This window comes from Neovison vison, chromosome 7, assembly GCF_020171115.1.
Source record: "Neovison vison isolate M4711 chromosome 7, ASM_NN_V1, whole genome shotgun sequence".
In the NCBI taxonomy this organism is placed as follows: Eukaryota; Metazoa; Chordata; class Mammalia; order Carnivora; family Mustelidae; genus Neogale; species Neogale vison.
In genome coordinates this window covers 95,943,087-95,970,799 of record NC_058097.1, presented here as the reverse complement: position 1 = coordinate 95,970,799, position 27,713 = coordinate 95,943,087, and the positions used below count along the sequence as shown (strand labels likewise).

The window sequence follows — 27,713 nt, the reverse complement described above, 5'->3', positions numbered from 1 at the left end:
GAATGCCTGGGTGGCTCAGTAGGTTAAAGTCTCTGCCTTCGACTCAGGTCATGATCCCAGGGTCCTGTGATCAAGCCCCATGTCGGGCTCTCTGCTCCACGGGGAGCCTGCTTCCTCCTCTCTCTCTGCCTGCTTCTCTGCCTAGTTGTGATCTCTCTCTCTCTGTCAAATAAATAAATAAATAAAATCTTTTAAACCAACAAACAAAAAATACATGAAGGGGATTAAGGTGTACAGACTTCCAGTTATTAAATAACTCAAGGAGATGGAAAGTACAGCATAGGAAATATAGTTAATGATCTCATAAAATAATGTTGTATGGTGACTATAGTTATCATAGTGAGCAATGGGCATAGAATTGTCAAATGAGTATCGTGTGTTCCTGAAACCAATATAACACTGTATGTCAATTATATGTCAGCAATACATTTCTAATTTTAAAATACATTTATATTTTACATTTTATTTTATATAAATATAAAACAAGAAAAAAACAGATTCTTAATAAATTATAGTTTGCCTTAGCTATTACCCTTCCAGGTATTTCCCAAGGGAAATGAAAATATATGTACCCACAAAGACTCACACATGAATGTTCAATGCAGCTTCATTCATAATGATCCCAAACCAGAAACAACCAAATGTCCATCAATTGGTGAATCCCAAATTGTGGGATAGCCATATAACGGAATAGAAGTCACTAACAAAGGAATGAACTACGGATGTAAGTGACAAGAAGGATGAATCTCAAAAGCATTATGCTAAATGAAAGAAGCGAACCAAAAAAAGACTACCAACGGAATCATTCCGTTTATATGCCGTTCTAGCAAAGGAAGAACTGTAGTGATTCAAAGGAGATCAGTGGTTTCCAGGGGCTTAGGGTGAGGTGAGTGGACCGACTGCAAGGATGCACAATTTGGGGGTGATGGAAACGCTTTATGTCTTGAATGTTATATTTACATGAATGTAGACATTTGTCTAAACTCCAACGGAACACTCAATATGGGAAATTCGACCTCAAAAAATTATATCACAATAAATCTGATTTTTTTTCTTAAAGATAGAGTAGATCCTCTGAATGCTGGTTTTTGTTTTTGTTTCAGTACTCAAGGATACAAGCCTCTATCTGTCAGTTGGGTTATTGACAGATTTGTAAAGATACAGTGTGGAAAGTAGGATGATGTGTAGTAGGTAGGAAAGGTTGCTTCTGGGAACACAGAGTAATTCAGACTTGGAGGATGTGGGAGACCCAGCAGGTACCCCCACTCCTTTACTCCTCTCCTGTGGAAGCTGAAAGACAGATTTTGCTTTCTAGCTTCTTTAGCTAAGGGGGCCCCTGTGACCCAGTTTCATTTCAAGGATGCCTTAGGTGACAGGGACTGGGGTTTCTGGTAGGGCTTTGGCTTTCCTGACAACAGGAGAACTTATCACATTGTCCCATTCCCTTTTTTTAAGTGGAAAAAGAGCTCTGCCTGACATGAATGCACAAATAAAGAATGCTTGAGGTAAAGAGGAAAATCAATCTGAAGATTTTTTTGCACATAAATGTATTTATTTAAGTGGGATTGTTAGAATACAAGGAGTAATTTCTACATTTTTCATGACCATTGGATTCAGTCTGATGTCCTATTTCTCTTTAGGCTTCCTTACTTAATTGAGCTACACAGATTCTGTGCCCAAAAAAATGCAAGTCATCCCGGACAGAACAAACTCTCTCTTGACTATAACCAATAGAATCCGGGCTTGAAGGGCTATAGCTCAGAAAAGCAGAGTACTTCATTATTATATTCCGTAAGTAGAATCAGGTGTTAGTCTAGTAGAATTTGACTTTTTATAAATATTTCCATCTAAATTATCTTCTGGTGTTCCCATTTTCTCCTCTGATAGATCTGCATAGTCAAATCTTTTTTTCCATGGTTGCTCAAGTGTGTAACCTAAAGAGAAATGACAAACGTTTAGAAGGATGTCAGATATGACAAGGTGTAGACTCATTCAATAGGTCTCTATCTCCCAGACCAGGTCTCTTTCACAGTCGTTCTCGCCACTCTTAGAGCAGATACCTCTGTATCTTACTTAGCCAGAAATGTCTCAAATTTCCCAGTTCATCTACTTCCGACACCGTTGTTGTCCATCTCTACAACAGGCTCTGCAGGATCTGGGTGTGAGGTTCGATCTACTACTAAGTAGCGGTACAATTTGGGGCAGGTTACTTAACCTCATCTGTAAAATGGGAATAGCAATGGCACATATGTAGCTCAAAATTTCTATGAGAGTTAAGTGTGAGGGTGCATGTAAAGAACATTAGTTGGGCATCGGCTGGTGATCCATAATTAACTAGTAGCCAATAAATGAAGAGAAGCCTGTTCTCTCCCTAGAGCTAGAAGTTTCTTATCTTCTCTGGATGTGATTTCCTTGTGCTTCTTCTTCCATGCCAACAGCTTCAGTGTGTCACCTTCCACTGACCGCACTGACAGGGCAAGTCCCCCCTACTTAAAATAATTTTCACTTGATTTTATGCTCCTTCCAATTGCCATGTTATGACTTTCCTTCTTTTCACCATAAGCTCTTTTATCTCAGTATTTATATTCTCTGCTTCAATTTCTTATTTGTCATTCCTCGATATTCTTTGATCCACCACTGAGAACCTCCCAGGTGCTACAGGTTGGGGATTCATATCAAACAGACAAATCCCTGCTGTCAAGTGAAGGTAGTTACCAAACACTGTTCTCTAGAAGGCCATGGACTGATTAAACCCCTCAAGTGGAAACCACAGAGCATTTCTGAGGACCAGGCAAGAGGCTGGTGCTGCAGGGTGTGGGGGAGGGGCAGAGCGGGACATGAGCAGGTTGGAAAGCGAGCCAGAGCCCGAAGGCCATGACAAAGTAACGACTGTATTCCAAGCACAGTGGGAAAGTATGAAACAGCAGAGGTGTTCATCGTTAGGAGTGAGGTTTCTAAAGCCAGCCTGCCTCCGTTCCAATCCTCGCCCTCACAGGAGCTGACTGTGTGCCCTGTATCTTGCTTATCTGTAAAATGAACCTTGTCTTGGTGAGCTGTTCTGAAAATTAAATGAGTTAATTTTATAAAGCACTTTGAGACAGCACTTCCACATAGTCACTGCTAAAGAAGAGTTTGTTAAATAAACGTGTTAACTGTATTGACTTAAATCTGTAAAAGATCACTATTGTGTGGGCCGTGCCCCGGGTGATGGTCAGTTCGGAGGCTGTTGGTTGGTGGCCGTGAGTTGGGAATAGGTATGTTAAGATGAATGACAAGCTAACATTTACAGAGCACGTACGTGTGCCAGGCACTATTCTAACTCTTCACACGTGTTATCTCTCATTACCTCACAACAACCGATGAGCTAGGTACTGCTGCTTTTCTCATTTTACAGATGAGGAAACTGAGTCAGTAACTTCCCCAGTACCACACAGACCTCAAACGGCAGAACCAAAAATCAGAACCAGGCAGTCTGAATCAACATTCCACAACTGTAACCTACTGCCTCTTGCTGATAATCACAGGACATACATTCAGATTATACAATATCCACAATTAGGCTTGAGCTATGTTAGGACATGAGAATATGCTTTCTAGGACATGAGAATATGCTTCCTCAATAGGCTATCACTTTCAGTTTCTCAGCGCTGAGGACCACTGGCAGGACAAGTGGCATAGAACTTAAAAAATTATTTCTAACGTCAAAAAAAATTTTTTTTAAGTAGGCTCCATCCCAACATGGGGCTTGAACTCATGACCTCGAGATCAAGAGCATACTCTGACAACTAAGCCAGGCAGGCACCCCTATTTCTAACATTTTGAGGCATTTGTTTTGCCAAGTGAAGTCTGCTCATTAAAAATAATTACCATGAAAAAAAAATAATTACCATGAAAAAAAATAATTACCATGAAAGAAGCAACTTTTCAAAAGGAGGATTCCTTTTTTAAACCATTTAGCCACCTAAATAAAACAGAAATTTTTCTTCTATTCCCAAATAATAAGCTTACATGTAAAGGTAAAAAGGACTTAGCAAATTCATCTCCATCTATATACTGCGCAAGGTGCTGAGACGTAGGTGCTTCAAAATGTGTGTATGCGTGGAATGTGTCATTCTGTTCACAAGAATTCCCCATAAAAGTATTGCTAAAAATCACCTACTTTTGAAGTTATCTGAAGAGTTGCTTGTAGCAATTTCCTTCCAGTTGGCAATATACCTAAGCACATTATATGGGCATTCATTAAATTAAATCAATGTATTAGTAATAAATTGATCTATTAGTACCTGTTAGATTACTTCTAAAATTTCACTTTCTCTATGAAATATTGGATTGATGGTGACAAATGCACAAGTTCAAATGTTTAACTCTCATGACTGTTCCATCTCTGGCTACCCCCCTGTATGTAAGACAACCCCTCAAACAAGGTGTTGGAGGAGGAATAAAAATGGTGCATCTACCCTCTACCATAGTCATGCCCTCTGATCTCCCTCCAGCACAATCTTCTCATTCTATCCTGCACCACTCCTACAACGTCATGTCCTCATACTAAGATCTCAGTTAACTTCTAAAAGTACCAAAAGAAAATTCTCTGGGAGGAAAAAAGTCAGGGGAAAAGAACAACAACAAACTTTCTCCTTGGTTCTGGATTGTCAGACTTACGGTCTCTGTCATGTCAGCGGAAATTTAAAGTGTGTGTTTTATGATCTTAGTAGAGTAAGGGTGCTATCTTTGCCATGTCTGGTGAATATAAGAAATTACATTAAAGTCAAGCACAATTTTGGGGCTGCCACCTCTCTTCCCTAAACAGAGAGACTGAATTAGGGAGACAAAGGCAGCCCGAGAAGACGTAGATAGGGAAGGATAAGGCAACATGAGCTACAGAGATGAGGTAGAGCTTTAAAGAGGCAGGTTTCCTGTGACTTATCCTATTTCATCCCTTTTCCCAAGCCTCTGAAATCAGGTAAGGAGTTGGTTGCACCCAAAAAATCAAGTATGGAGGAGGCCCCAACAGTTGCTGACAAGGGACCTTGCAGAGAAAAAAAAAAAAATGAGAATTCTGAATCATGTAATTCAGAAAAGCGCTGTGATTTTTTCAAGTATTTATTTATTCCTTTTGAATTGTTTTTATGCTTTTGTTGACTGTGTGTTTGTCTGTTTTGTTATAGGAAAGTACGTATTATCCAACAGTAGTTAATTATAACAAAGCACTGTGTCTACGTTGGCTCCTTCCTGGCACCACTACCTATATTGCTGCTCCAAGAACTTTGTTCCAGGATCTTCACCAGGATGCTGCTGAGTCCCTGCCACATGAAAAAGATGCAGGAAAACAGCAGGTGGTGTAACCCCCTCCAGGATCTTTTAGTAGACAATTCAGTCTGGCTTCATTTTAAATTTAGGCGAATTCTGTCTTCAGTGGTCACTCTCCTCAGAGGAGAACTATGAAGTGTTGGATGTCCGTGATCCTGCTTCCTTGGATTTATATACCAAAAAGTTTTCATTCCACTTTCAAGAAACCAAAATAGAGAACCTCCAAACAATTGTTTGCTACGACCTGACAGTCCGGGGCATGAACATATACGGTATTTAAGGCTGATCACTAACCCTGCTCTACCTGAGATTAGGACCTGAATTGATTTAGTTGCTTAAGATTTTTCTCTCGTCATGTACATACCAGCTGTAACCAAGAAAAAATCTAAGTTTTACAAACAGAATCAACAATCTAATGAGAGTATTACCATGCTGATCTGTCTTTCTCACTGAGATACTTTTGGAAATTTTTACAGAATAAAGTGTATGTGGAATCTATAGTGAACCCCTCAAAAGTATAAATTTAACACCTTAATGGCCCAGGAAAACTCCCTGACCAGAGAAGCCAAAAACCATGTCTTAGATATCAAAGAAGCAGCTTCAGATATAAAACTACCCATAACACACAAAAGCAAAGAGCTCTCACCAACAGGATGTCCAGAATATCATAAGACTAAGATAACCCAGCAGCTGACCACTGAACAAGTTATGTCAAAATTCACTTGCAGTTTGAAAACTATGAAGACTCCGGAAGAGGAACAACCATCTTGATAGAGAATATGACCCTGAAACCCACCAGGATAAATGCCAGCAGCAGGCACAGTAGCCATCATGTGGGTGATTTAATCGTGACAATACAAGGACTGTTTTACATTCTAAGTGCCTATAGCGACGACGTATCTCTGGATACTGCAGAAGGGCAACAGCACTCCTCAGTAACCTTGAGTCCTACAGTTAAGTTGACTCTATCTATCTTCAACACAGTAACAATATTGTTCTCAGATGATACTGCTGCAACCAGAAGATGTCCATGATGGTCTCCAGCGGAGTGTCCATCTGTCACACAAGGGGCTAGCACACAATGTTTCTGGGAAGAAATTGGTTTGTATCACTGAACATCAATATTCAACACATTTATGTCATTCTAATGGTCTGACTATTGAAAGGTGTCCACTGACACCTTTCCTCAACAAAATATTAACACACTGAAGACAATAATATTAAGAGGATCATCCACCACAATCGAGTGGGATTTAGTCCAGGGATGCAAGGGTGGCTCAATATTTGCAAAACAATCAATGTGATACATCATGTTAACACTAAGAAGGAGGAAAACCATATGATCCTCTCAATAGATGGTTAAAAATGCATTTGACAAAACACAATATTGTTCATGATAAAAACTCTAAACAAAGTAGGTTTAGAGGGAACACACCTCAATATAATAAAGCCTATATATGAAAAACACATAGCTAACAATGGTGAAAACTGAGCTTTTCTTATAAAATCAGGAACAAAGTAATAATCTTCACTCTCCCCACTTTTATTCAACACAGTACTGGAAGTCCTAGCCACAGCAATCAGACAAGAAATAAAAAGCATCTAAATTGGTAAGGAAAAAGTCAAACTGCCATTATTTGCATTTGACAAGATACTACATATAGAAAACCTGAAAGACTCCACAAGAAAGCTATCAGAACTCATAAGTGAGGAGCCTGGGTGGCTTAATCAGTTAGGCATCTGACTCTTTTTTTTTTTTTTTTTTTAAGATTTATCTATTTGAGAGCGAGCAAGCACACACAGGAGCATGAGCATGAGCAGGCGTGCAGGGGAAGGGAAAGAAAATGGTGCTTATACCTAACTTCTGCCATTAGTAGAGGAAGGTGTTTGCAAGTTTGGTCTTCCCTGAGATAATCATTAGCCTGAGTTGAGTAATGTTACTGAAATATTCCAAATAATCATGCTGAATTCCTTTGAAAACTTGTTGTCCAGGATTCCACAGAAAAAGTTAGAACAGATGAATACCACTAAAGAAAACAAACCGCAAAGGGAGAAAACAAGAGAAAAAGAACAGAAAAGAACTACAAAAACAACCAGGAAAAAATTAGCTCCCTGCAGGGAGCCAGGCATAGGGCTCAATCTCAGGACCGCAGGATCATGACCTGAACTGAAGGCAAACATTAAACCTACTGGGCCACCCGGGGGCCCCTCAGCATCTGACTCATGATCTCAGGGGTCATGAGCTTGAGCTTCATGTTGGGCTCCACACTCAGGAGCCTAGAAAAAAGGGGAAAAAATAATCTGTACTCGAGGAACTATAGAACACTCATGAATGAAACTGAAGAAGACGCAAAAAGATGGAAGACCATTCCATGCTCTTGAATTGGTAGAATAAACATTGTTACAATGTTTATACTGCCTAGAGCAATCTATACTTTTAACGCCACTCCGATCAAAATTCCACCGGTATTTTTCAAAGAGCTGGCGCAAATAATCCTAAAATTTGTATGGAACCAGAAGAAACCCCGAATTGCTAAGGAAATGTTGAAAAAGAAAAACAAAACTGATGGCACCACATTACCTAATTTCAAGCTTTACTACAAAGCTGTGATCACCAAGACAGAATGGTACTGGCATAAAAAAAGACACATAGACCAGTGGAACAGAGTAGAGAGCCCAGATACGGACCTTCAACTCTATGGTCAAATAATCTTCGACAAAGCAGGAAAAAATATACAGTGGAAAAAAGATAGTCTCTTCAATAAATGGTGCTGGGAAAATTGGACAGCTATATTTAGAAGAATGAAACTCTACCATTCTCTTACACCGTACACAAAGATAAACTTGAAATGGATAAAAGACCTCAACATGAGACAGGAATCCATCAGAATCCTAGAGAAGAACATAGGCAGTAACCTCTTCGATATCAGCCACAGCAACTTCTTTCAAGATATGTCTCCAAAGGCAAAGGAAACAAAAGGAAAAATGAACTTTTGGGACTTCATCAAGATCAAAAGCTTTTGCACAGCAAAAGAAACAGCCAACAAAACAAAGAGGCAACCCATGGAATGGGAGAAGATATTTGCTAATGACAGTACAGACAAAAGGCTGATATCCAGGATCTATAAAGAACTTCTCAAACTCAACACACATAAAACAGATAATCATGTCAAAAAATGGGCAGAAGAAATAAACAGACACTTCTCCAATGAAGACATACAAATGGCTAACAGACACATAAAAAAATGTTCATCATCACTAGCCTCAGGGAGATTCAAATTAAAACCACATTGAGATACCACCTTAGACCAGTTAGAATGGCCCAAATCAGCAAGACAGGAAACAACGTGTGTTGGAGAGGATGTGGAGAAAGGGGAACCCTCTTACACTGTTGGTGGGAATGCAAGTTGGTACAGCCACTTTGGAGAACAGTGTGGAGATTCCTTAAGAAATTAAAAAGAGAGTTCCCTGTGACCCTGCAATTGCACTACTGGGTATTTACCCCAAAGATACAGATGTAGTGAAAAGAAGGGCCATCAATACCCCAATGTTTATAGCTGCAATGGCCACAGTTACCAAACTGTGCAAAGAACCAAGATGCCCTACAATGGACGAATGGATAAGGAAGATGTGGTCCATATACACTATGGAGTATTATGCCTCCATCAGAATGGATGAATACTCAACCTTTGTATCAACATGGTCAGGACTAGAAGAGATTTTGCTGAGTGAAATAAGTCAAGCAGAGACAGTCAATTATCATATGGTTTCACTTATTTGTGGGGCATAAGGAATAACATGGAGGACATGGGGAGATGGAGAGAAGAAAGGAGTTGAGGGAAACTGGAAGGGGAGGTGAACCATGAGAGACTATGGACTCTGAAAAACAACCTGAGGGTCTTGAAGGGGGTGGGGGTGGGAGGTAGGGGGAGCCAGGTGGTGGGTATTATGGAGGGCGCATATGGCATGGAGCACTGGGTGTGGTGCATAAACAATAAATTCTGTAATGCTGAAAAGAAATTAATTTTAAAAAATTCATAAATGAATTTAGTAGAGTTGCAATATTCCAAAATTAATATACAGAAATCTGTCATATTTCTACACATTGATGACAAAGTAGCAGAAAGAGAAATTAAGAAAACAATCCCATGTTCAACTGCACCCAAACGAGTAAAATATCTAGGTATAAACCTAATAAATGAGGTGAAAAACCCATACGCTGGCAACTGTAAGATACTGATCAAAGAAATTGAACACAACACAAATGGAACGATATACCGCACTTGCACATTGGTTTTTATAAGTTTTTAAAAAAGATTTATTTACTTATTTATTTCACACAGCGAGAGATCACAAGTAGGCAGAGAAGCAGGCAGAGAAAGAGGGAGAAGCAGGCAGGAAAGAGGTAGAAGCAGGCTCCCTGCTGAGCACAGAGCCCAGTGCAGGGCTCCATCCCAGGACCCTGAGACCATGACCTGAGCTGAAGGCAGAGGGTTAGCCCTCTGAGCCACCCAGGTGCCCCACTGGTTTTTAAATGTTAAAATGTTCACACTACCCAAAGCAATCTATAAATATAACATAATCCTTATCGAAATACCAAAAGCATTTTTCACAGAACTAGAACAAACAATCATAAAATTAGAATGGAACCACAAAAGACCCCAAATAGCCAAAGCAATCTCGAGAAAGAAGAATAAAAGCTGGAGGTATCATAATCCTAGAATTCAAAATACACTAGGAAGTTATAGTAATTAAAACAGTATGGCACTGGCATGAAAACACACACACAGGTCAATGGAATGGAGTACAGAGCCAGAAATAAACCCATACATATATGGTTAATTAAACTAGAACAAAGGAGGCAAGAATATATAATAAAAATATTTTCTTCAATAATTGGAGTTGGGAAAACTTGATAGCCACATGCAAAAGAATGAAACTGAACCACTTCCTCAAACCACACACAAAAATAAACTCAAAATGATTATAGATCTAAATGTGAGACCTAAAACTAGAAATCTCCTAGAAAAAAAATGCATGCAGTAATTTCTTGATAGTGGTCTTGGCAACATTTTTCTAGCTATGTCTCCTCAGGCAAAGAAAACAATACCAAAAATAAATTACTGGGACTATACCAAATAAAAAGCTTTTACATAGCAAAGTAAACTATGAACAAAATGAAAAGGCAACCTACTAAATGGGAGATATTTACAGATAAAATATCCAATGAGGGGTTAATATCCAAAATATATAAAGAACTTATACAACTCAACACACACACACACACACACACACACACATCCAGTTAAAAATGGGTGGGAGATATGAATGCACATTTCTCTTAAGAAGACATGCAGATGGACAACAGACACATGAAAAGATCCTCAACTTCACTCATCAGGGAAATGCAAATGAAAACCACAATGAGATATCACCTTATACCTATAAGAATAACTAAAATCAACAAGAGAAGAAAGAAGAAATAGTTAAGTGTTGGTGAGGTTGTGGAGAAAAGGAAACCCTCCTGCACTATTGATGGGGATGAAAACTGGAACAGCCGCTGTGGAAACAGTATGGAAAATTAAAAACTTAAATACCATATGATCCAGTAATTCCACTACTGGGTATTTACCAAAAGAAACAAATATACTAATCTGAAAAGATATGTATGTTTATTGCAGCATTATTTACAGTAGCCATGATATGGAAGCAACCCAAGTGTCTATCAAGTGATGAATGGATAAAGAAGATGTGGTACACACACACACACACACACACACACACACACACACACGCAGTGGAATATTACTTGGCCATAAAAAATGAACTCTTGACATTAGTGAAAATATGGATGGAGATAGAGGGTATAATGCTAGGTGAAATAAGTCAGACAGAGAAAGACAAATAGCAAAGAATTTCACTTTGTGTGGAATCTAAGAAATAGATTTTGTTTCTAAAAAACAAATGAACAAAAAAAACCAGACTCTAAATATAGAGCACAGATGTTTGTCAAAGGGAGATGGGTGGCAGAATGGGTAAAACAGATAAAGGGGGTTAAAAGATACAAGTCACAGAGATGAGAAGTACAGCAGTGGGAATACAGTCGGTAATACACATAGTAAAGTTGTGTGGTGACAGATGGTGACTGTATTTATCATGGTGAACACTGAGCTATACACAGAATTGTTGAATCACTATCTATAGACCTACAACTCATATAACATTGTATGTTAATTATACTTAAATTAAAAAAATACCTAAGTCTAATTTTTTTCTACTTTTATATCATCTTTTTTATATTCTTCCCTCATATCTTTTTTTCTAGACAAACAATACTCTTTCTTTTTTTCTTTTTTTTAAGACTAGGTTTGTGGGCCCAAGATTCGAAGCAGAGGTGGGAACATCAGAAACACACACGGGGCCTGCCCTTGCTCCCCAGGAAAAGCAGAAAGCATTTACTCATCAAAGTTCAGGGCATTTGTCCAGTTCAGCACTTCATCCACTTCCCATTCCATCACTGAATCTAGTCCACCGCTTTCGACAGCTCTCATGAGCCCCTTGGTTGCTGTGTGAATTAAATCTAGAGTTCTACGATTTGTTGACTTAGCCTCTAGGTTTCCTGCATAGTACCTAAACGGGGAAAGGAAGGGAGACATCGATCTTGTGAAACCGGTCATTACTAGTAGATGCAGTTAATAGATATATTGTTGCTGTGAAGCCATTTACATATTAAACCACATTTTCACCCGATTTAACTTAAATACATCCAAACCAATTCTACATGATGAGATGTTTGGGGGGAAAAAAAGAAAAAAGAAAGGGAAAGAAAGCAACTGAATCAACCATGTTACCCATAAAGCCTCATTTCAAAACCAGCCCTCAGTACACTGCACTGCTGTGATAACAATGAAAATCCAATTAAATCACTGAATCACAAAATTAGAGTCAAAGGATCCTGGAGATCAGATGAGTAGCCCTCTCGTCTTTCAGGAGAGAGATGAAGTCCTGGAAGACAAGGTCATGTGGCTAAGGGCTGGTAACGGCTGGGGAAGTGGAGGGGGATGGGAAAGAGAGGGAGAGGCAGAGGGAAGAGAGATGGTAACACCCTCTTTTGTGTCAGGTACTTTTCATACATTATCTTGTTTAATTCTAAAAAGACGCAGCCCTCTGTGACAGCTGTTTTTACTCCCATTTTATGGGTGAGCAAATGGGAAGGTGAAGAAGTTAAGAAATTGGTCAGGATCATGTAAGCAGTAAACAGATGTCAGAGCCCGTGTTCGAATGGGACTCCAAGCTGAGACTTCTTCGGTGGCCCTGTTCTGTCTCATGTCCTGTCTCATGCATCAGTGCGTGCATCTACCGCACGTGGGCTGAGTGAGTAGAGACAAGTCAGCAGTCTTTACCAAGAGTATTGGAAAATAGCATTTTTCCTTTGGTTTTTCGTTTTAGGATCTATATTGGCATTCCATTTTTAAAGTTAACCTATGCTGAAACTGTTTTCGTTTATTAAATCAACACAGAGCAGGAAGCGGCACAGTGGTCATGTAGGGCTAGGTAGGGCTCTGATATCCAGCCATCTGGCCTTGAGTCTTGCTTCTGTGATTTATTTACTAGCTCTCTGACCTTTCCAAATAACCTAGTCTTCTTGGGCTTCAGATTACCTTAAAATGGTAATCATCATATCCTCTTCTCAGCATTCCAGAAGGGTTTAGAAGTGTGAATCTTTATAAAGCATTCCGAACTATGACTGGCACATTGGAAACATTCAATACAAGAAGGCTTACAAGTTCCTGGATGGTAAGGGGTCTGACAGTAACAAGGTATGTCTCTGCCTTCATGAAGTTTCTAACTTTTTCAAATAGTTAATGATCCATGAGAGCTACTCTCATAGAAGGAGAAACATGCCTCTTGATTTATATTAGTTAGCAAGAGCACAAATTTTAAGAAAGTATGATTTCACAATTTTTCTATAGTTCTTCAATCACTTACTCATGTAATAAATATTTATCTACCGTCCACCATTTGCAAAGCATTGTGTGCAGAGGTGGGATTCCTCCATGGAACTTGCAATCTTCTACTCTAGATTTCCTGAACATAATAGGCACTCAAAAAATATATATACTAAATGAATGAATGATGGTACCCAATGGCCCAGGTTTATTAATAAATGCTGATGCCACAACAAAAATGTATTTAGAAATCAGAAACTTCTGGAAGGCAGAGGTGAGCACATTTTTTTATGAGTTCTTTCCTGTTTTACATTCCCAAATATACACTTGTGATTAGATTCAGACACCTGGATGATATTTCTTTTTCCTTTGGCAACAGTGATTTAAAAGTTCAGTTATCTATTTTTGGTCTCATCAAGGATATACAGGAAAAGGATGAATTTTAAAGAGAATTATAATACTTATTCCAAGAATTTAATTCTGTTTTAAACTTTTTAAATATTAATCACTATTTATAGTTAAGAGGGCTAGAGCAGTAATCAAACAATGATAGGCTAGCAAGTAGAACAGAACTTCAAATATAATAGTAACCAGAAATACAGATCACTTTATAATCATAACTTGTTTTATAAAAAATGGTATTTAAAACAAAAACAATATAAAATTTGGCTTTAGAGGTAATGTTCCAATATATCCATTTTTAAATGATATCTTATTCTAAGATAGAAATTTAAAGAGAAAAAAATTATAAAAATGTCTTTCTGAATATACCACCAGGGAGAGAAGTTAAAATGCAAAAGATCTACTAAGAATCAAAGTTTATACTGGAAAAGAAGTCAAGAAGAGCTAAGATCTGTAGGACACAGGAAGGGAATATAAAAAATACACTTTTTTTTAATTAAGAGAGAGATTAAAAAATGCGAAGATTTTGTTTATTTTGTTCACTGCTGATTCTCAGCAAAGGTCGGTAGAGGATGCCGTCAGTGAACAAAGCATACCAAGTAACGTTTCTCCTTCACCCCCTGCAACCTTATATAAAGGAAACATTACAACCACATCCAGCCATAAGGACTGAATGACTGACTTGCTCACTCATTCAATTCATTCAACAAAAAACACATATTCATTAAGCATCTACTATGTCTACAGCCCTGTGCTGACAAATAGATCAGAATGCCTGTTCTTCAGGAGCTCAAAGTACAGTGGAAGCAGCAGACCAATATGAGGAGATCTGCAAAAGTGTGACAACTGAGTATTTATAGATCTGTGAAGGTACCTCCAAAAAAAGTGCCAGTGCCTAGCTAAGTCAGGGCAGGCTTCAGAAAGAGATGTTTGAGCCACGTATCAAAAGGTGAAAGCCAGGGTTCCTGGGTGGCTCAGTGGGTTAAAGCCTCTGCCTTCAGCTCAGGTCATGATCTCAGGGTCCTGGTATCGAGCCCCACATGGAACCCCGCATTGGGCTCTCCGCTCAGCGGGGAGCCTGCTTCCCTTCCCCTCTCTCTCTGCCTGCCTCTCTGCCTACTTGTGATCTCTGTCAAATAAATAAAATCTTTAAAAAGAAAAAAAAAAGGTGAAAGCCTTGTTGCCAAGGAATTGAGCCAGAAAAGAGCAACCTGGGGAGAGGGACTATCATGTGGGATGTAGGGACAGTGAGCCCCTAATATGTTTCAGGTAAGGAGGGGATTTAATCTGTTTTTGAGACATGGCATTAGTGTTTACACAGAGATGGCAAAAGACTAGAGACAAAGAGAGCGACAGAAGGACTCTGCCTGTGACGTAGAGACAAGAGCACTGACAGCTCCAGTCCTGGAGGGACAGGCACGCCAGACTTGGGAGAGTGTTTGGAAGCAGAAATTGATGAGGGAGCAGGAGTCTGGCTGAGAACAGAGTAGAAGCTGGCGCCTTGCACCCCCTCTTCACCCGCTCCCCTCCATATGTGTAGCATTCCTCAGGCACCCCTGACTGCCATAAAACGATAAATAGTTAACTTGCAGGGATCGCAATCCTGCATAACAGGAATCTCCCTTGCTCTACAGATGTCCTGGAGATCTAAAGAGGGAGGTTACCTTATCAATAGCACAAATTTCCAGAGGCAAATAACTTTCATTTCCTGAAGCCCTAATGTCCCCCTCCCCACTATAAACTGGAGGAGACTGAGGTAGAAGAGAATGTAAATGACAGCAGGGTCATAATACCTCACTAAGAATCTCCCAACTATCTTGATGTTAATGCCTGACCTAAAAACGACATTGATCAAGCCATAAGGGCAAGGACTCCCCCCCGGCACCTTGTAGGCCCACCTTAGCACGTGAGAGCTCTGTCGAAATCGCCCATCCCTTCACCACCTCCCCCCAACCGCAAGGTATATAACACGCCTACCCTCACCACCCGGGGCAGCAGCATCTCCGCCTGCCCACGGGTCCTGTCCCTGTGCTCTAATAAACCACCATTTTGCACCAAAGATGTCTCAAGAATTCTTTCTTGGTCATCGGCTCCGGACCTCAGCCCACCGAACCTCACCTAGGTTCTAGAACTTAATCAGAACTGATAGGACTTGGGGCGCCTGGGTGGCTCAGTGGGTTAAGCCGCTGCCTTCGGCTCAGGTCATGATCTCAGGGTCCTGGGACCAAGTCCTGCATCAGGCTCTCTGCTCAGCAGGGAGCCTGCTACCTCCTCTCTCTCTCTCTGCCTGCTTGTGATCTCTCTCTGTCAAATAAATAAATTAAAAAAAAAAAAAAAAGAACTGATAGGACTTTATGACAGATGACACATGGGAGCTTATGAAAGGTAAGAAGTCAACGTGAACCCCTACATTTCTGGCTTGGATGACTGGGTAAATGATGGTATCATAACCTGAGGCCAAGAGGAATATGGAATAGAAATAATTTTTATGATGAAGAATATAAGAAATCCAGTGTTAAACCAGCTGAGTTTGAGATAGGATGTCCGTGTCATTAGAAATAGAGAGCTCAGTTATGGATGAGGATTGTTTTGAGAGTAAACAGAGGAAAAGAAAAATAAAGAAAGATTACTGTTCATGTGCATTGGCTTATTACCAGGTGTCCTCCCCACCCCACCCCCTTCTGCCCCGTCCCATGCTATGCCTGAGCTTCAGCAAATCATACAAATGTCCCGTCAATGCCAGCTGTTTCCAGTGAGGGCACATACGGTCCATGTATTTTGTTGTTTTGAGCCTATTACTACACTTCCTGTACTGTCCATGGGCCCCTGGTTAGAGGCAATGTTGAATGGAACAAAATGATGACGGGTAAGGCTTCTGTAATAAATGGTACTGCTGACCGAAGTGACGCAAGCAGAGAAATCAAACACACGTCCAGAATGTCTGTCTGTCACTGCGAACACAGAGACGTGCCTGGCTGTGAAGGGACTAAGCCCCCTGCCATCAGGCAGCCAGAGCAACGGCCTTTGCTGCCCAGTCAGCTGAGACTATGGCGTGGGAACGACCGCAGCGAGGAAAAGACCAAGCTTAGGAGTCTGTGTGCAGCCTCCATCCCTGCACCCACGGCCGCCTCGTGCACGGCTCCACTGGGCAGCCACGGAGGCGGTCAGTGAGAGACGGACATCCGCAGGCTGGGTCATCTCGTCCATCCGAATACTTAGCGCTTTCTGCCTCTTGGGCCCTTGGGAGGACACTCATAAGGACACAAACATACGCTCCGCCCACTGTGAGTATACCTGCCCCAGATCCCATCCCAATTTCCCCATTTCATCCCACCCTAGCGCCTCATCAGCGGGGAAGCGCTCAGTTACTGCCCACAGACAATAAGGCTCCTGTCTCACGCTGTTCCTCCTTTACATATGAAGCAGAAAACCGGCTGGGCTCACCGGGAGAACACCCTTTGACCATTCTCTGTGCCTACTGGGGGGCTGTAATCTAGGGACTGTCCACATTTCGATGTTGCCAGAATCCTGTGCTGATCCCTGGTGAATTAGACCTAATATATTCTCCTCTGTTAGCTGGCCGCAGGGGACTCCCCATGAAGCCAAAGGCATGGAGAAGAGCAACGCCAATGCGGCATAAGCGGGAGTTGAAGGACTCCAGGCCACCGCCTCATACAGCTTACCACCGCCCTCCGGACCTTCCCAGACTCCTTCTCTTTTGCACTGCATCTACTTTGTACTGAGATGATGCTGTATACTCTCTGCTTTACGTTTCACTGGATGAGATAACACCCAGGTCAGTGCACAATCGCAGAGCACTTATAGTCCTGCAGTCAAGCACCCAGTCTGTCCCACAGCCCAGTAGCAGAACCGGAACTGATTTTCCATTTAAAACAGAGATTGGCAGAAGAGGGCATTACCTTACTCCTAAACCCTCTGTGCTGAGATCCTCTTATTACAAAAAGCCCCATACAGTATTTCACTGTCTGTCCAATACTGCTGGGACTGCTTGGCCCTAAAGGCCAAGTGGGAGGCCCGTGACCACGCTGTGTACCTGCTACCATGTTCGCTCTTACACCCTGTCCCACTGGAGCCCAGCAGCCTCACTGGGCTACCATGAAAACAGGCCGGAGCAGCACACCCCAGTGCGGCACGTTTAGCTTCCTAAATCCAGAGACGCCTTGTAAGCACTGTGTGCCTTCAAGACAGACACACCAACGTACTGAAACTTGTCTCTCACTTTAGAAAGGATATCCCAAAATGACCATAAGCTTTAGTCATGTGGCAAACCCTTGGCATTTTGCAAAATTCTCTCTCTCCCTCTGGTATGCATTTGTCCTATGAAGTCATTGGGGAGTTAATTCTGCTCCCTGCCTCTGATTAGTGTAAGGTCACCAGTGCAAGGACAGGCATGATGGCCTGTGGGAACGGAGATGTACAAGCCCCTAGGGAGAACAGCAGGAGAGCAGACACAGCTCTGAGAATAAGAAGGAAAGGCACATCCTCTTCTTTCCATGTAAATGCGAACTGCCTCTCTTTCTGCTTGCTGGCTGGGATGAGAAAGAACATGCGTCAGGCCAATAGCAGCATCCCAGGGGCCAGGGGCTGTCCTGACTTGCTGCATTAGAGGAAAGGCTTCTGGAAGCTTAGCTGCAACCCCTACCACTTCAGAGTTCCATTATTCCCAGCAAACTAAAGGTACCAATTCCACCACAGCTCTCCCCACTGTCATTTCCGGTCTATAAAAACAGCTACCATGGAGTTCATCCAGAACTCTGCAGTTCCTCTCATGTATTAGTGACTTGATGAAAACTGTCTTCTAGGGCCTGGGGTTACAGCTAGTGGGTAGCTGAGTAGACTGCACACGAGAGGAACGAAGACATGCATTCCCGAGACCAGAAATCCTTACAGTACACCAGAGGAGGGCAGGCATTTGCAACGGCAGAGCTTCGGCTGAGTTCAGGCTTTGATTAATCAACCAGACAGACTATTTAACATCATTTCTGTACTTCAAGCCAACACATTGAATTCATAATCCTAAATGAATGTGATCATTATCAGTAAATATAACCCAATCATCTCCTGATCTCATAACCTGAAAATCCACTCTCACTTGTTTCCAAGGCTCCTATGAAAGGTTGGTAAATTCTTGTAAGCCTTTTGATTAATAAGCAATCTGCTCCTGGACTAGATCTTGACCTCTGTGTCCAGGCTGTTCTGAGACAGAACTCTCTCCGTGGGCTGGAGGCAACATGCGATGTTCGTGGGAGAATGCTGAGGAGAAGCAACATGGGCACATGCAGCAACTATGCCAGGTGCCCCTGGCATAGTTAAAAGCTGGAATGCTTTTATGCAGAGAAGGCCTGGGCCCCACAGAATGGACAGGAAGAATTTCCACCACCAACAGGGGAGTTTTAAGTTCAAAGTTCTCAGCCTTGTCCATGCCTGCCCATCTGTCCCCATCCCAGGTCTCTGGGTTCCACTTCCTCACCACTCACGCCCTTACCTTAGTGCCCAGGACCGAGAGCATTAAGTACCTGCTTGCATGTAGGCACTGTAACCCTACGGCCCTTACAACTGGTTCCTGGGCTGCCCCCAACTCACCCTGCAGGTACAAGAGATGAAGAACTACTTTATCAAGGTCTTCTGAATGTCTGCACATGTTCTTATAAAAATCAATGGATGGACGGATAAAGAAAATGTGATACACACAGAAGAATATTATCCAGCCATAAAAAAATGAAATCTGGCCATTTGCAATAACACAAATGGAGCTTGAGAGCATTATCTAAGTGAAGCAAGTCAGACAGAGAAAGATAAAATACCCTACAGTCTCACTTACATATGGAATCTAAAAATACACAAGCTCACAGATAAATAGAATAGAATAAATAATAAATAAATAGAATAGATGGTGACTGTCAAAGGTTGGGGGGTGGACAAAATGGGTGGGGGGGTCAAAAAAGTTTTTATAACTTTACTGAGGTACAGCTGAGGTATAGTAACACACATCTTTAAACAGAACATGAAGAGTTTTGACATAAGTATACACCTGTGACTCCATCACTATAGTAAAAAATGAACATTTCCATCGCCCCCCAAAGTTCCTTGTGTCCCTTTCTCATCCTTTCCTCCCTTCATTCCCCCAAACCCCTATCTCCAGACAACTACTGACAACTACTCACATATATATACATGAGTAGTTTTATATATATATATATATATATATATATATATGTATATATATACATACATATATGTACGTGTATATATCTCGCTAATGGTTTCTTCCTGTCTATGGCTTGTCTTTTTTTTCCTCAAGATTTTATTCAAATTCCAGTTAGCTAATATACATGTAGCTTGTCTTTTTTTTTTAAGTGTCTTTCAGAGAGCAAAAGCTTTTAACTTTGATGAAGTGTAATTTGACAACTTTTTTATATGTCATGCCTTCTGTGTCCTACATAAAAAATTTTTGCCAGAACTAAGGTGACTAAGATTTTCTCCTTTGCCTACTTGTAGGTATTTTATGACCTTAGCTTTTATATTAAGATCTGTGATCTCTTTTGAGATATAAAATTTTACGTATATAGTGTGAGAGATAAGGATCAACGTTCATTTTTCTGTATTTAAATATCCAATCCATTGAAAAGAATATCATTTTCCAATTACATTGCCTTAACACCTGTGTTAAAACTCATCAGTGTACATGTGTATCCATTTTTCTCAACTCTTGATTCTGTACTATTAACCTGTGTCTACATTTATGCTGATAATACAATGTCTTTAGTAGCTTTGGAGTAAGTCTTGGAATCAAGTAGTATAAATTCTCCAAATTTATGTTTCCAAAATTGTTCTTGGCTAAACTAGTTCCTATGCATTTCCATAAAAATTTTCAAATCAACTTGCCAATTTCTCCCAAAATCCTGTTGTAATATTTTTATTGTGACTGAACTGAATGTACAAATCAATTCGGAGACAATGGACATGTTAACAATATGGAGTCTTCTGATCCATGACCACATTGAATCTCATGAATATCTGTGAATTTTACATAATTTGGGATCCTGGAGTTTTTGTATTACTTTACCTATCTGGGGGATTTGTTCTGTGTATGGAGTGAAGTAAACTTGTAAACAATTTGATGTTTTCGCTTGCTATTAACATTTGTTAGACATGTACAAAATAACTTTTAGTGCAATCCATACAGGTCAGGGTCTTAGGGCAAAAAGAAGGGTTAAGAAGGGTACAGAGTGGATCTGGAGGGCCAAAAAAAAGTTATTTGGTATATAAGAGTAAATGCTTATTTTCGTATCTGATATTCCAATAGACTGTAATTTCCTTGAGGTCAAAGACAGCATGTCTTTCCCCATTTATATCCTAGAGATTAACAGTATCTCACACATAGCACACATTTGTTAAAAGTTTGATTTCTATGCATTTTTAAAAACAGAACTGTAATCTTACATTTTCTTTGAAAAATAGCATGTAGTCATTTTAACAGTGATAGCATTTTTTAAAAGAACTTAAAAGAGTATATATTTAGTAAGTCTAACTATTTCATTAACTTTTCAACTTACATTTTCCTCATCCATTCTATCTTTCTGATTTTTCTTTTCTTTTCCACATCTTGCCTTCTCTTCAGTTTAGAGAAATGGAATTCAATTTCTTTTTCTTCTCCTACCTCTGCATTTTCAGTAGACATCCAAAACTATTGAGGAAATGAAAAATGAGTACACCAAGTGCTGAGATACTGATTGTGAGGTTATCTGGTTACAGATAAGAATTTCTGTGAGTGCAGTAGGAATATGTCAAGGTAGAAACAGGGAGTGAATACAGCCCTTTTAAGGTACTTCTTATGATACCATGGGTGAGTGGCACATTGCACTTTCAGAGACACATGTTACAGAAAGACTAACAAAGCACCCGCATCTTGAGGTACTTAAGAACTATTGGTTGAACAGATAAATGCATAGACATACTCCAGTACTCTTTTTGTTTTTCATAACAGACCTTACCTACTATTCGTGCTGTTGACTTCTGAAGACTCTAATTCTCAAGGAGTACAGGCACCCTTCAAGAACAGTCTCATCATTACGCGCCAAAACTTTGTGGTTTCCCCGTGTGACCTGCTATCCCAACTGGTTGCCTGTTTTCTTACTTTGAATTCATTTCCTCTTCTTTACCACATACACAGTAAAGAAAAAGGAGGAGAGTTTGCCATCCCCTGTAACACTGTGTATCTGTCCCTCTTAAAGCACAGACTTACAGCACTGTACTGAAATATTCTTTTCACTTGAGTCTCTCCTAAATTAAAAAGAAAAAACACTTGAGGGGAGAGACTATTTTATCTACCATTGTATCCCTAGCATCTAGTACAATGCCTGACACACAGTCAGTATGCACTAAGGTTTGTTGAATGAACGTATGAACTCACACTTTGATCATTTTCATTTTTTAGTATACTTAATATATCAATTCTATAATCTGCATACCAGAGACAAAGGACCTGAATGAAGATATGAGCCCAAAGAGACATCTAGAACTATAGAACCTGATTAACCTGCAAAATGTAAGCTTACAAACATCCTTAGAATCTCCACAGAAATGACATTAAACCTGGGTGCCTATGGAAAAGTCCCTAAATCAGAACCATGTACAGTTAAAATCATTCCATTCAGATAATGAGGACATATTAAAGTTCCAAACACCATGACAATCCAAATTATTTCCCACTAGTCCCTGCTGTTACAAGCTCTATAAGAGAAAACATTATCTTTTTCTCAAGAATTCCCAGCTCTAGTCCAAGGATTAATTAATATAGATTCAACAACATTTTCAAATTTGCTTTGTTATCTGGGTCTAAAGATGACCCAGATCAGAGCTGATTACTAAAAGCAGAAGTAAAGAAAAAAAAGATGCTGATCTTGAAGTATTATTAGTAACCTGGTAGTTAATGTCATCACTTTTTATCAAATTATCAAAATTTATTGTTTTAAAATTAATTTTCAAGAGGACAAATGAGTTTCTAAATATATGAGTCAAAATTATTAATATTTCTCTTTTCTTACTGTATCGGTGACAGGCCTCCAGCCATTGTTTTCTACACGACGATACCAGCCACTATGATTCTCTTCCTGAAGATCATCACTTTTAATATGAGATGTATATTTTGCTGGAACTTTTGTATAATTTCTAGGGCTATTAGCACACAGATCTTCAATATGTCTATGAGTGAAAATTTTATAGTATATATCAGGTGGAAATTTAACCTGTATATGGAGAAGTTCAAAGGACCATTGTAATCTAATTACCAAAAAAAGGTTTACATTTTTAAAATTACATCTTTTAAATTTTACATAAATATGCTTTAAAACTATCAAATAAGAATTCATCCATACTTACACCACCTAATCTGAATCGTACATGAACGCCAGCAGCAGCATCTAGAAGCTCTGCCTATAAAAAAATGTATTACTCTTCAACACTGTATATATTAGTTCACTACTTCTGACTCTATCATGTTAAAATAGTTGCTGAACATATATTATTTATGAAATAGATCAAATAAACCTCAAATAATTATTTTTAAATTAAAAAATACTTTAAGATTTAATTTCTTACAGCATCCAATAAATAAAACATCTTCCATGAAAACTGGAAAAATGATACCAAATTGTGTTTATTTTCTGTGCAACATTTAAGTATAAAAACCAACTGATATGTTATTCACAAGACAGAAATTTTACGTAAGTCCTCAAATACATGATTTACATATTAAATATTACTTTATTGGTAAATTCAGGGAAAAAATTATAGTTGGCTAATTTAACACCAAATGACCTTTCCTAACTAACTTTTGTTAGGTCAAAAATACATGTTTAAATTTTATAAGAATTGTATATAACTGGTCTTCTAAATCTTAGTGCCCTGTACCAAATGAAAAGTAGAGAAAACAATTTTGGGTACTCAATCAGAAGACAATTTGATCTTACCTCCTGATAATATTAAGTTAGATGAGAAAATACGTGTTATCCTAAATCATTCATGTAAAGCCTGAAAGACCACATGAAGTTTTGCACAATTTTCTCCTGACTAGAGAATGTATATACACATGTATACATATATAGGATCACAATTCAAACATGAAAAATACATTTGATAACAGGATCTAAAACTTTTATTTTTAAAATTCATAAAATTTATGCAGGTGATGCTTGAACAACATGGGTTTGAAGTATGCAGGTCAACTTATATGAAGATCTTCTTTTTTTTTTTTTTAAAGATTTTATTTATTTGACAGAGAGAGATCATGAGTAGGCAGAGTAGGAGAGAGAGAGAGGGAGGAGGAAGCAGGTTCCCCGCCTAGGAGGGTGCCTGATGCGGGACTCAATCCCGGGACCCTGAGATCATGACCTGAGCTGAAGGCAAAGGCTTAACCCACTGAGCCACCCAGGCAGCCCTACATGAAGATCTTCTATAATACAGTACTGTAAAAGTAATTTCTCCTCCTTAAGATTTTCTTGACATGTTACTTTACCTTACTTGAATGTAAGAATAAAGTATGTAATACATATAACATAAAATATGTGTTAATTGACTACTTATGTTATTAGTAAGGCTTCTGGTCAACACTATGTTATTTGTAGTTGACTTTTTGGAGAGTCACAAGTTACATATGGACGTTCCACTGCATGGCAGGGTTGGGGGGTCACTGTCCCATCCCAACATTGTTCAAGGGCCCACTGTATATAATTTTTTAAAAAATTCACTATATATATACTTTTATCTCCACTAAAGTAGGCAAATCCTAAGTGTACAGCTTCATGGATTTTTTTCTTTCCTCTTTTAGTCAGTTAGGGTGAGAGGATTATCATGTCAATCCAATCAGAAATTGAAGTGGGTCAAGCGTGGATTATAGTTTTCGTAATTCATATCTGGTCTGTCCATTTCTAGTTTTTCCCTATTTCTCACAGGTGGTCCTGGCAAGTCTCTATCTACTCAACTACTAAAGCCTATGGGAAATCTAGGTGTACTTTTGGGAAGATTTGAGTTTACTTCTTTATCCTTCTACCATTTACAAACTCAGATGGGGATGAGTATTTGAGGCACTTCCCTTCCTTTTAGCATGACTTTGTCTCCTAAACTCATTGGAAATTTTATTTAGTGGAATAGCGTTATTTAAAGTGGATTTGCACTAGTTGTAAATATTCACAGCAAACTCTAGGGAAACCAAAAATTAGTAAAAAAGAGGTATAATTGATATACTGAAAAAAAATAGAATCATACAAAATGCTCAATTAAAGCCAGAGAAGGCAGAAAAAGAATATGAAAAAAGAAACAAAGAACAAGGGCAAGAAATTTATTGCTTTCCATTGCTGAAAACATTAACAAATATGTTAGATATCAATCACTATATTAAATATCAATGGTGTAAATATACAAGTGAAAGGCAGAGACTATAAACATAGATTAAAAAAACAAGATCTAACTGTATGTTGTCTATAAAAAATATTTTAAATATAAAGACACAGACAGGTTAAAAGCAAAGTTAAGGAGAAACATAACATATTCACTAACACCAACTAAATGAAAACTGAACAGCTATATTAATTTCAGAAAAAGCTGAATTCAGAGCAAGGAAAATTCTTAGTGATAAAGAGGAGGGTTACATGATGATAAAGTGGCCAATTCTCTTTGAAGATATAACAATTCCTAAAGTGTTTATGCCTGACAAGAGAATATCCAAACATGTAAGGCACTATAAGAACTGAAGAAATCCACTATTATAGTTGGAGAATTTCAACACCTCTCTATCAGTAACTGACATATTCCGTAGACAGAAAAATCATTAAATCCATTATGAAACAGAACAACACTTGTTGTAATCACCTAGACCTGACATTTCAAAACATATTATCCAACAATAGCAAATATGCACTCTTCTCAAGCTCATATGGAACATTTACTGAGATAGAACATGTTATGGACCATAAAACACAGCTTAACAACTATAAAATAATAGAAATTATACAAAGCATGCTCTCAGATGCCAATGGAATTAAATTAGAAATCAGGAACAGAAGGACAGCTGAAAAGTCCAGAACTTGGAAATTCAACAATACACTCTTAGTAACAAATAGATCAAATAAGAAGTCTCAAGAGAAATTTACAAATATTTCGACCTAAGGGAAAATGAAAATACAGCTTATTAAAATTCATGACATGCAGAGGCAATGGTACTTAGAGGAATATTTCTAACACTGAATAAATTTATTTGAAAACAAGAAAGACCTGAAATCAATATTCGAGACGTCCATCTTAAGACTCTAGGAAAAGAAATTAAATCAAAAGTAAGCAAAAGAAAAGAAATAATAAAAGCTAAAGCAGAAATCAGTGAAATCAAAATAGGAAACCAATATGAAAAATAAAAGAAATTAAAAGCTAGTTCTTTGAAAAGATCAATAAAATCAGTAAGCTTCTGACCAGGAAAACAAAGAAGAAAAAAGAGAGAGAGGGAAGACACAAATGACTAATATCAGAAAAGAGGGGCTATCACTACTGATTCCAGGGATGCTAAAAGGATAATTAACAAATATTAAGAAAAACTCTATGCCTACAAATTTGATAGCCTATATGAAATGGTTCAAATCCCTGAAAGACACAAACTGACAAAACTCACATAAGCAGATACAGAAAATCTGAATAGACCTATTAAAGAAACTGAATCAATAATAAACCTTTCAAAAAAGAAAGCGCTGAGCTTTAATAGGTTCAGTCATGAATGCTACCATTTAAGGAAAGAATTGTACCAATTCTCTGAAATCGATTTTAGATTTCTATTTAGATTCCCTAACACATTCTATGAGGCCAGCATTATCCTAATACCCAAACCAGAGGGAGACAGCACAAGAAAGGAAAATTACAGACCATTATCTCTCATGAACATAGATGCAAAAATCCTCAAGAAAATATTAGCAAGTCAAATTCAACAAAGGAATTATATATCATTAGCAAGTGGGATTCATTCCAGGTACGCAAGGTCATTATCAAATTACAAAAGGCTAAAGAAGAAAAATCGTATGATCATATCAACAATGCAGAAAAAGTATTTGATAAACTTCAATACCAATTCATGATAAAAATTCTGACAAACTAGGAAGAGAGACAAGCTTCCTCAACTTGACAAAGGGTATCTACAATAAACACACTTATCATATTTATTGGTGAGAAACTGCATGCTTTCCTGCTAAGAGCAGGAACAAGGCAAAGATGTCCCTTCACCCCTTCTATTCAACATCATATTGGAAGTCATAGCTAATTCAATAAGAAAAAGAAATAAAAGGTATATAAGTTGAAATGGAAAAAAAAAATCTGTCTTTGTTCACAGATAACATAACTGACTATATTAAAAATTCCAATGAATCAATGAAGAAATTCCTGGCACAAAAAAGCAACTATAATAATGTTGGGGGATACTACATTAACATGCAAAAGCCAACTGCTCTCTTATATACCAGCAACAAACAACTGGAATTTGAAATTCAAAACACAATGCCACCTATATTAACAACAAAAAATGAAATATGTAGGTATAAATCTAACAAAATATATGAAAATCTATATGAAGGAAACAACACTATAATAAAAGAAGACCTATTTTTTTTTTTGTTTAAGATTTATTTGAGAAAGAGAGAGAACATGTTGGCGGGGGCAGAGGGAAAAGCAGACCCCTGTGGAGCAGAAAGCTCAACCCCAGAACCCTGGGATCATGACCTGAGTGGAAGGAAGATGCTTAACCGACTGAGCCACCCAGGTGCCCATAAAAGAAGACTTAAGTGAGAGGAGAGATATTCAATGTATCTGGATAGAATGATTCAATACTGTCAAGGTGCCCACTCTTCTATAGATTAAATGCAATCTCAAACAAAACCCCAAGTTATTTGGTAGATATGGACAAACTGATTCTTAATTTTATACAAGAAAGAGACCTAGAATAATGAACACAATGTTGAATAACCAACAGAATATTTCCATTTGCATAATATTGAAGGAGAA

At 38.8% G+C, this 27,713-nt stretch overlaps 1 protein-coding gene across 1 annotated transcript in view; it reads right to left on the bottom strand.

Annotated features, from left to right (window-relative positions):
* Positions 1 to 1,654: 1,654 nt before the first annotated feature.
* Positions 1,655 to 27,713, bottom strand: part of C7H11orf65 (chromosome 7 C11orf65 homolog) — a 69,115-nt gene continuing 43,056 nt past the window's right edge. The window contains exons 4-9 of the mRNA XM_044257710.1: positions 23,061 to 23,114; positions 22,727 to 22,927; positions 21,236 to 21,366; positions 11,767 to 11,937; positions 4,160 to 4,215; positions 1,655 to 1,934 (exon numbers count right to left, since the gene is read on the bottom strand). Of these exons, the coding sequence (XP_044113645.1) occupies positions 1,783 to 1,934; positions 4,160 to 4,215; positions 11,767 to 11,937; positions 21,236 to 21,366; positions 22,727 to 22,927; positions 23,061 to 23,114 (765 nt within the window). The 3' untranslated portion in view covers positions 1,655 to 1,782. The remainder of the gene's footprint in view (positions 1,935 to 4,159; positions 4,216 to 11,766; positions 11,938 to 21,235; positions 21,367 to 22,726; positions 22,928 to 23,060; positions 23,115 to 27,713) is intronic.